Source organism: Tasmannia lanceolata, unplaced genomic scaffold, assembly GCF_043159265.1.
Source record: "Tasmannia lanceolata isolate RefF3 unplaced genomic scaffold, GAP_Taslan_0.1 ptg000001l, whole genome shotgun sequence".
Classification (NCBI taxonomy): domain Eukaryota; kingdom Viridiplantae; phylum Streptophyta; class Magnoliopsida; order Canellales; family Winteraceae; genus Tasmannia; species Tasmannia lanceolata.
This window is the reverse complement of record NW_027518678.1, coordinates 7,701,490-7,712,404: the sequence shown is the minus strand read 5'-3', so window position 1 is coordinate 7,712,404 and position 10,915 is coordinate 7,701,490. Positions and strand designations below refer to the sequence as shown.

At 39.6% G+C, this 10,915-nt stretch overlaps 1 protein-coding gene across 1 annotated transcript; it reads right to left on the bottom strand.

Annotated features, from left to right (window-relative positions):
- Positions 1-2,221: 2,221 nt before the first annotated feature.
- Positions 2,222-7,612, bottom strand: LOC143853544 (uncharacterized). The gene is made up of 2 exons (XM_077363557.1): positions 7,473-7,612; positions 2,222-4,088 (listed from the first exon to the last, which is right to left on the bottom strand). The coding sequence occupies exon 2, from the start codon at positions 3,953-3,955 to the stop codon at positions 2,414-2,416; it is 1,542 nt and encodes a 513-aa protein (XP_077219672.1). The 5' UTR covers positions 3,956-4,088; positions 7,473-7,612; the 3' UTR covers positions 2,222-2,413.
- Between the last annotated feature and the right edge of the window lie 3,303 nt (positions 7,613-10,915).

Sequence of the window (10,915 nt, the reverse complement as noted above, 5' to 3'; positions counted from 1 at the left end):
TGGTAATTTAGAACAACGGCTCTCTTGGATATAATCATGGAAAAGTGGGATTTGCCTCTTGACAGGTGTTTAGATAAACATTTTTTGACCAGGATAGTATTTAACTAACTGGAAGGAAATCCTGAATTTTAATGGTTCATCTTTCTGAGAAATTTGCTCAACCACCATTACATCTGGGGCTCTTCTAAGCTTAAGGTGCCTTCCTGGGGTATGATCTTTTTACGGAAGTTGGGCTTTCTGATGTTTCTACTTCTGAACTCTTCTGAGTTGATCTTATTTGAAATGTAGCTGTTTGACTAGATTCTCGAACCCTTTCAGGTATAATTGCAGGGAGCTGCCTAGGCCGGGCCTCCTTCACCAAGACAGTTACATCATTTGGACATAAGAACGACGATTGACTCTTTCTAAAGAGAAAACTTAGATGAAAGGCACTACTCAAAGGATTGAGCAGCCCTGAAGGAGTGAACTTAGAATAACAAAGATTGACTGACTATACTGACAAACACAGTGATGCTTCTGACTTAGTTAATATTTTGTTTGGTAAGTCTATCCTTTCGAGGAATAGTTTTTCAATTGGTAAACACTGGACTTTTTCCTTAAAACAGTAATGCCTCAAGGATTTAATTACGCCCCCTAAGATTGCTTAGCTTCAATGCCCCCAGTTTTGAGGATATCACTTGGATTTGCTTGAATTTCAGTTGATCTTCAGTCTTGATACCGGCTGTAGCCTTCTTATACTGATTCTCTTACCGTGACCAAGTTACCTCTTCAGGGTTTTTAACTTGGCGGACCGCGCTAGCCTTAACTTTTGCCTGAACCACCTTTCTAGGTTTTTGATCCAGCAGGCTATCCCCTTAGCTTTTGCCTAAGCCGCCCTTTCGGGTTTTCAACTTAGCAGGGGAATGATCTTAAATTTTGCCTAGACCGCCCTTTCAGGTTTTCAGTCTAGCAGATCTTCAAACTCCGTTATTTTTCTTATTCATCATCATTTCATTTTTTTATTGTATCTCAGGACCTAGCTCATTAGTTCTGAACACCAGAAGGACTTTTATAGGTAGGATAGGGCTTTTCAAAGAATGGCTTAAGGCTCAACAAAGATTTCGACCGAACCTGTGAACAGGTCGCCTACATATCCCAAGGTAGGAATCAGGTCGTGTGTAGTTCAGGGCGAATGCCCCTAGTTTGAAGATAAATTGTTTGAAGGTTAATTGATTTTTTTTCCTTTTTTCTTTTCTTTCTGGAACAATTAACTTCTCTTCTTTTGGAACTTGTCCCTCTTTTTTTTTTGAAAGGATTGAATTTCTTTTCCTTTTTGAATCGACCGAACTCGGTTCAACCGAGTTGCCTACGTACCCCAGTATAGGGATCAGGTCTCGCGTAGTTCGGGGAAATGCCCCTGCTTTGATGGGTTTTCAAGAAAATTTTATTCAGGCTCGAAGGGTTTGCAAACCGGTATTCTTTTGACATTGGGTTCTGATTTTGGGATTTAATCGGCCAAATGAGGCCTTTCGATGTTCAGATTGGGAATCGATCTGGGTTACTAGAGTCCGTCTGGTAGTGATTATTTTTTTCTTTTTTTCTTTTTCTTTTTTTGTTGTTTTTTTTTTTCACGGAGTTTGACGGCATTTCCAGGTAAGAGATAATGGATCTTCTTTTTCCAAGATTCTAAAGCGTGCTTTAGACTTTCATAGAGCGAAACTTGTTCTTTGACATCCTCCATCTATGGATTCGTACTCTTGATATCTGATGATCACTTTTCAATGCTTGCTCTTGAACTTCTTATCTTGAATTTGTTGGCTTTATGTTATGAATTTGAGAACCAAGGTCATTGATTGAAAATATGAAAGTTGTTTCCACTCTATGCCCCTTGTATAGCATATATCTTCTCACTTTCTTCATTTTCTTTGAGCTTTCCATCCATGTCTTGCCCCTGGTATTGGTTGTAGCTTTTCTAGACAATCTTCTTATTCTTGAAATAATTCTTCACACTCTTCAGAGGGTAATGTATTTTCAATCGGTATTCACTGAATCAAAGTTTCAGTGCCAATGTTTATCATTTCAATTTCATCTTTGAAAGGTTGGGATTGGCGCTCCTCCTCTTGTTCAAGTAATTGCTGACTCAAGTGGAGTTTCGTCAATTTTGTTCTCATTTGAGGAGGGAGTCTTACTTTAAGATCAGAAGCATACTTAAGAAACAGACACAAGTGAATTACATTAAGGATTTGGAACTGAAATTTTTATTTAAAGAAAAGCTATTACATTTGACGACCTATCCTGAACATGCTCAGGATTCACAACTCTAAAGAGAAACAGAAGATAACTTGCCTGGACTAGGCATTGACCTTGAACTGTAAGACCGGACTCAACAATTATACTGACCATGATGACTGACTCAACATAAAATAGTAAGTGACTAAAACTTTAACTGCTGCAACCGTTTGGCGTTGAAGGCTCGGCGAAGGCTGGCTCGTATCGGGATAGCAGCTACTAGAACATCTCCACTGTCTGCATCTTCCTCTTCTTCAAAAGGTTCCGACCCAGACGTTTCAAAGGTAGGTTCTAAGGCACAGATAAGAGTGAGAGGATCAAATTTTGGGTCCCCTATGGTTATAGCATTAACAGCATCAGCAGGGTTTGCATGACCAGGTAATGAGTTATCGGGTTTTGGCTCGAACACAAGATCTTTGTTGTCGAGCAACCTCTGGATCCTGAATTTTAGGGCGATGCAATTATCAGTGAGATGGCCGGAATTTCTATGGTATTCGCAGTGTTGATCTGTTCGCCAATTTGCTGGTAAAGGATTGGGAAGAGCCCTAATGTCGGGCAGGATTATGCGACCTGAGGCTAGACACTCCTTGAGTATCTCAGATGGTGGAAGAGGGAGAGGGGTAAATTCTGTCTGGGCCTGTGGCCGAGGTGCGACAGCAAGTTGGGTATAATCCATCACCATGGGGTTCTGAGGTTTTGAAGGCTGAGGCTTGGAGCGGGAAAGGTTATTAATTTCAGCTGATGGAGGCTTCCTGAATTCTCTGGTATTCGGGTTACTTCGGTTGAACACACCTTGAGCCATAGCCTCCTCTATTTGGGTGCCTGCCACGATAAAGTGTTTGAAGTCCGGATAATACTGCAACGACATGTGATACTGGAGCTGGGGGGAAATATTTTTCATGATTATTTGGACCTGCTCTTCCTCAGAAGGGCGCTCCATCATCTGCGCTGCTGTTCTCCTCCATCTTTTCACAAAAATTAGGAAGGACTCCCTCGAGTCTTGCTTGGTCCTTTCCAAATCCTTTCTAGTGATTTCTGTACCATCATCATATTTGAACTGCCTGATGAATTGCTCGCCGATATCCTTCCATGTCTTGTAACGAGTCTTGTCCAAGACCATGAACCACCTCCTGGCAACCTTGGTCAGGGAAACCGGGAACAATTGAGCCATTTGCTCAGAAGATAAGCCTTGAGGCTGACACATGATGGTGAACATTTGCAAATGTGTGATTGGACAACCCACACCATCATATTTATCAAAGTCCGGCATTTGAAAATTGGCTGGGAGACGGATTTCTGGGAACAGTGTGAGATCACTCGGATTGAAACCACCTTGGTCTTGAAACTGAATGTCCTGAACCTTCCTGGTAAGACTTTCTAATTTCTCCATAACTACTTTATCAACCATGGACTGAGAAGGCCTGCTGCGATTTTCGCTGTACTGCTCTTTTTCAAAATCTTCTTCAGTTTTGTCAGGGATAGGAATGAACACTGGCTGGGCAGGTGCGGCTGAAGTAACTGTATGGTGCATGGACCCTTTATCTTTGGACAACGATGGCCCCAACTTTTCAGAAAGCTGGGCCTTGATAACTCGGTTCTCTTCTTTGAGTTCTTGAAGCTGCTGGAGAATCAAGGTAAGAGTATCGATAATGGCAGCGGGTGGAAGACCATCTTGGTTGTCTGCCATTGGCGAAGATGAGGTTGAGAAAGAAGGAGATGCTGGGATTCTCAGGGAAGGTGGCGGAGAGACAGATTTTCTCTTTAACCGTGAAGAAATCCGAACCCAAGGAGTAGCAGGGTTAGCTATGGTGTTTACTGCTCTGTCATGGAAATAATGAACACGAGGTATATGAGCTTGACATTCATGGAGTGTTTCTTCTCAATGACTGAAAAATATTACACATTTAAGCAAGTAATTGGGATAATAGAATGAATCCTAAAGGACCAAGACATGACAATGATGACAGATTCGCATAGGGGAATGCCCTTAGTTCAAGGATTATGAGAGTAAACTCTGAAGGATTTAGCAGAAATATTCTTGAAAAAGGTAGCCCCTAGAGGAGGAAGAGATCAAGGGTACAGGCAAGATTGGATCATCAAGATTGCACGATCAAATGATTGAGACACAATTTCCGCCAATGAAGACACAATCGAATCCCACAAAAGACGAATGATAGACACATGATCAAAATGTGAGATTGCATAGGATTACTTTCAACGGGTAGATTAAGAATAACTAATCCTATGAGATCTTTAGAAATGATGGGATTTATATCCTAACCCCAAAGGAAAAGTTTTTAGTCTTCGCACATTTTAACAGTGTTACCTGAAGGCATCAACCCTAATCCTAATCTAGCGGAGTGGAGAGAGGATCTCGACTCATGACTTTGTTTGTGTACCTAGGACCGATCGTAGCCATTGGAAGATGGACTACGGCCTAATCTAGACACAAATGGGTAAGATATCCTAAACTAGGCTCACACATGTGGTGCACATGTGTTCGTATACTGCATGCATGTGTGGGTTAATCTAGGGGTAAGGCCAAGAGTCCCCTTAGCGCGAATCCATGTTCGATATACTGTACCAGTGTCCGGCGTATCAGTACGTGAACAAGAGATCCGTTTACGCACCATAAAGGTACTAGGCTAAGGGTGGAATGCTTCTCTAGCACAGAGGCACCAGGTGATGAAATCCCAGTCAACCATGCTAGATAACACTCCGGGTTCCTAAAATAGGACGTGTGTGCACGTGAGATGCAAGGGTTTAGATGCAAGTGATGTAAGTGTGTGCAATAAGTTCGCGCGATCTATGATGCCTTCAGGTTTTGTTAGATTAAGTTTGAGTAAAATGTGATGAGAAAATAAAACAAGACAAACTAATCTGACAAGTATACAAGAGATAGAGTTCTTATGAGCCAGTTAAATTAAATTCAAATGAATTATCTTTTGGAATTTTAATGAAGTTAGGTGATCCCCAGCAGAGTCGCCAGACTGTGGTACCCTGATCCCGCGAGAGGGGTGTGGGGCGCGAGCCGCCGCTCTCTCTCTCTTGGTCTCTCGTATCCACGCGATTGGCGTGTGCATTTTATTATTGATTTGAATTAATCTTTCCTGTGAACTTGGGATCACTAAGGCAATCCGAATTCCACACGAAAGAGACTGACAGAGTCGCCACCTAGATGTGGGATCTAGGACCCGTAATTAACCAGAAATCTAGACTCGCTACCTGGTTACGAGAATGGAAGGTATGGGGAGTTATCCACCACATGCACCATTCTTGCCCGATAATCGGTCTTCGATTCCAAAAGCTAACTCTTTTAAATTTATTTTTAAATGGCTCATTCAACTCTATGTTAATGTGCGAACTAAGTGACATGCATCCTATGATCTAATTTCAATGTGAATCCTAAATGTGTATCTTGATTTATTAATTTGTCTGGATTCAATCTAAGTGAAAGTTCTCCTAAAATTCTAATTTCATGGAAAGTCCTAAGTGATTTGATTAAGCATTTACAAGAAAATTAATATACAAAACACCACAATTTGTTTGTGGTGCCGACTCGCGGGTGGTATGCCATCAGACATCCAAGCTGCCTACGTACCCAAGCCTCACTGGGATCAGAGTCGACGTAGTTCGGTGCACCTAAGCTAAGTTACATATGCCTAACTCAACTAAGACACCGACCTAGACGGGATTGACTGTTTCAACAGTTTTAGGAGAAGTTATTTAATTCAAGTTGAGGATTTTATTATCTTAGGATTTCATCTAAGATGCTATATGATTCTCATCTAAATGCAAATGGTCCCTTAGACTAATGCAGGTTTGCCTACATCCTAGTTTTACTAGGCTTGTCCTAGGGAAAGATTGGGTGACTAGTGTAACTAGACCTATGGCACGGTTGCTATACATAGCAAACGTCCGTGATGAGGCTTGACTCCTAACTCTAGGACTCCCTAAAACCTAAGACTCCCTAAAACTTAGGACACGACACGACACCGGTGTTCCTAAATTGGGCTCTAAGGGTCCTTACGACGGAAACCGTGATCCAACGGTTCCGAAAGACACAAGACAAATCGATTTAAATTCTCGAGGTTAATGAATTTTAGATTTCAAGGATTTTCAGTTTTTGGACATTCAAGGATTACCAATGGTTCTAGGGTTCACCAGTTTCGGCCCAGGATAGCATCCAAGGAAGGGAATCGTGCGCTCTTTCCTTGCGCAATTTAATACTTAGGTTATAGCATCTTATTGCCTGGCATATCTCAGGATTTCCGTGGACAGTGAACCTCGGAGCCAACAACGTGCTATAGCTTAAGTATTCAAATTGTCAAAGATCGGTTGCAATTGGGATACGATTATGGATGCATTGGCCATTTTTCCAGGGAAATCTAAAGATCCTAAGATTTCTGTTTCAATGGATTAAGGATTTAATATATGACAGAGATTTAAGGTTCTTTAGAGATTTTCAGGTGATTTTCAATTAATTTCGGATTTTCAATGAATTTTATCAATTTTAAGCATATGAGTGATTTTACAAGTGAAATTGTTGCAAACGAATTCGAAATGAGTTGAAACTTATACAGCAGCAAGATATGATGAGATGTAGCTTGCTGGAAGATTTTTACAGATTTTTACATTAAGCTCATATTTAATTTTGATTTAACAATTAATTGACCAGATTGCAAAAATAACACAGAAACTACTAGAAATAGAAATCTAAATTCCATGAAATTTCTACATTAGTAAGATATAAGTGAAAGTAGCATGCTGTGAGATTTTCATGAATTTAGAAAACTCTTTACTATCAGTTTCGGATTTTTCAATTGTTAGACCAGATTATGAATTAACACTACATCCCATGTAAAACCAGATCTAAAGTAATTGAAACTTTTATAGAAGCAAGAAATATGAAATATAAGACTACTGTAAAAATTTTAAGAATTGTCTTTGTGATCTGATGTCAGTAAAAATTCCCCCAAAATCTGCTGGTTTTCAAAGAAAGCATAAAATTATATACCAAACAAAATCCAAAAATTCTCACAAATTCATGGTAGAATATATCATTATCATATTATTTTCCCACAAAATTTCATTATTTTTGGAATCTGTTTAGTATATCGTTTAGTTTTCTTTGTTAAAAATCATGCAAAAATCCGAAAATATACCAAATAATTCTAAAAAGATTCCGAGAACGGTGTACCTACCTGTGATCGAAATCCTCGCCGAATCCGAGAGCCGAAAAACTCGAAAATCCCGCCTCCGTGCGATCGCTTCCGCTTTCTTTCTCTTTTTCCTTCTTTTTTTGTTTCTTTTTCTTCTTTTCTTGTTTCTTTTTCTTCTTTTTTTTTTTCTTTTCAACCCCACATAGCAACTTTGTTAGAACACATGATAGAAGAGAAATGAGTTCTCCCTCTTACTCACCCTCATTGAACCATTTATAGCAAAGGAATGGGAGGGTGGTGGCCACCATTGTGGACTTATTCCATGGTAGGTGGCCACCATTGTGGACATATTCCATGGTAGGTGGCCACCATTGTGGACATTGAATTTTGACATGTGTGTGGCCCCATGCATGTTTTTTTAAAGTCCTTTTGAGTAGGTAAAAGATAACCCAAGTGGGTCCCATATGTGACCAAATTCCCAATTGTGCATAAAATCATATGCCCCACTCCAAAGTATGATCGGAACCGTTCATTTGATGGGCAACAATGTGATTTAATTTGTGCTCCGCTAATCAATCCTATGGGCTGATCCAAGCCATCCAATAGATCAAAATGTGAATATGTTACCCCATTTTTAAATCACTCCCATTTGATGATCCGAACCGTCCATTTGATGGGCGACAATTGATGATCTTGACCGTTCAAATAGTGGGCTGCGATGTGATTTAATTTGTGCTCCACTAATCAATCCTATGGGCTGATCCAAACCATCCAATAGATCAAAATGTGAATATGTTACCCCATTTTTAAATCACTCCCATTTGATGATCCGAACCGTCCATTTGATGGGCGACAATTGATGATCTTGACCGTTCAAATGGTGGGTCGCAATGTAAATTGGTTGTGCCCCCTTAAATCATTCCTCTATGACGATCCAGACCATCCAATTGATGGGTCCCCTACCTAAGTAGGTTGTGTCCTCCTAAATCATTTCAATGGGCTGATCCGAGTAACTCAACCTGATGATCGTAACAAAATTGGTTGTTAAAACGACTTCTCTGAGATCTTGACCGTTCTCTTGATGATCATCTTTAGGTGTTGGATCGAAGTAGGTTCAAAACTCATTTTTCACTAAAACAATGCGCGGGCCACCCTGTTTGATCCAAATCTAAACAAATGCTCAAGACGGGCCCATCAATCGGATCCAAATTCTCTCTTGCTCGGATTCTTGGGAATAACCTTTCTCAACAATTATCAGGACGACACAAAACATGACAAAAATAACCAAAAAGATCGAGAAAACAAGAGGAGCGGACACGGGAATGGAAAACACTAAAGGAGACTGATAACAAGAACACTAACTTCTTTGTTGATTAAAACAAAACAAAATGGGGTGTCTACAATACCTCCGATTGATTGACCATGACTCACTCAATTCAACTCGAAATTCATTGAAATTTTTTCCATTTCGAAGGTGTCAAAGTGTAGTTTAAAACGGAAGAAACGGTGATGAAAAACTCCAAGTATTATAAGAGTTATGATGGAAATAGTTAGACTCGCGCTTTGGTCTAGCATTTTACAGACCTAACTCCGATTGATTGACCATAACTCACTCAATTCAACTCGGAATTCATTGAAATTTATTCCATTTCGAAGGTGTCGAAGTGTAGTTTAAAACGGAAGAAACGGAGACAAAAAACTCCAAGTATTTTGAGAGTTATGATGGAAATAGTTAGACTCGCGCTTTGGTCTAGCATTTTACAGACCTACCTCCGATTGATTGACCATGACTCACTCAATTCAACACAAAATTCATTTGAATTTATTCCCTTTCGAAGGTGTCGAAGTGTAGTTTAAAACGGAATAAACGGAGATGAAAACCACCATGTATTTTGAGAGTTATGGTGGAAATAGTTACACTCGCGCTTTGGTCTAGCGGTTTAGAAACCTACCTCCGATTGATTGACCATAACTCACTAAATTTAACTCGGAATTCATTGAAATTTGTTCCATTTCGAAGGTGTCGAAGAGTAGTTTAAAACGGAAGAAACGGAGACGAAAAACTCCAAGTATTTTGAGAGTTATGATGGAAATAGTTAGACTCGCGCTTTGGTCTAGCATTTTACAGACATACCTCCGATTGATTGACCATGACTCACTCAATTCAACTCGAAATTCATTGAAATTTATTCCCTTTCGAAGGTGTCGAAGTGTAGTTTAAAACGAAAGAAACGGAGATGAAAAACTCCAAGTATTTTGAGAGTTATGATGGAAATAGTTACACTCGCGCTTTGTTCTAGCGGTTTAGAAACCTACCTCTGATTGATTGATCATAACTCACTCAATTCAACTCGGAATTCATTGAAATTTGTTCCATATCGAAGGTGTCGAAGTGTAGTTTAAAACAGAAGAAACGGTGATGAAAAACTCCAAGTATTATGAGAGTTATGATGGAAATAGTTTGACTCGCGCTTTGGTGTAGCATTTTACAGACATACCTCCGATTGATTGACCATGACTCACTCAATTCAACTCGAAATTCATTGAAATTTGTTCCATTTGGAAGGTGTCAAAGTGTAGTTTAAAACGGAAGAAACGGTGATGAAAAACTCCAAGTATTATAAGAGTTATGATGGAAATAGTTTGACTCGCGCTTTGGTCTAGCATTTTACAGACCTAACTCCGATTGATTGACCATAACTCACTCAATTCAACTCGGAATTCATTGAAATTTATTCCATTTCGAAGGTGTCGAAGTGTAGTTTAAAACGGAAGAAACGGAGACGAAAAACTCCAAGTATTTTGAGAGTTATGATGGAAATAGTTAGACTCCCGCTTTGGTCTAGCATTTTACAGACCTACCTCCGATTGATTGACCAAGACTCACTCAATTCAACACAAAATTCATTTGAATTTATTCCCTTTCGAAGGTGTCGAAGTGTAGTTTAAAACGGAATAAACGGAGATGAAAACCACCATGTATTTTGAGAGTTATGGTGGAAATAGTTACACTCGCGCTTTGGTCTAGTGGTTTAGAAACCTACCTCCGATATATTGACCATAACTCACTAAATTTAACTCGGAATTCATTGAAATTTGTTCCATTTCGAAGGTGTCGAAGAGTAGTTTAAAACGGAAAAATGGAGAGAAAAACTCCAAGTATTTTGAGAGTTATGATGGAAATAGTTAGACTCGCGCTTTGATCTAGCATTTTACAGACCTACCTTCGATTGATTGACCAAGACTCACTCAATTCAACTCGGAATTCATTGAAATTTATTCCCTTTCGAAGGTGTCGAAGTGTAGTTTAAAACGGAAGAAACGGAGATGAAAAACTCCAAGTATTTTGAGAGTTATGATGGAAATAGTTTGACTCGCGCTTTGGTCTAGCATTTTACGGACCTAACTCCGATTGATTGACCTTAACTCACTCAATTCAACTCGGAATTCATTGAAATTTATTCCATTTCGAAGGTGTCGAAGTA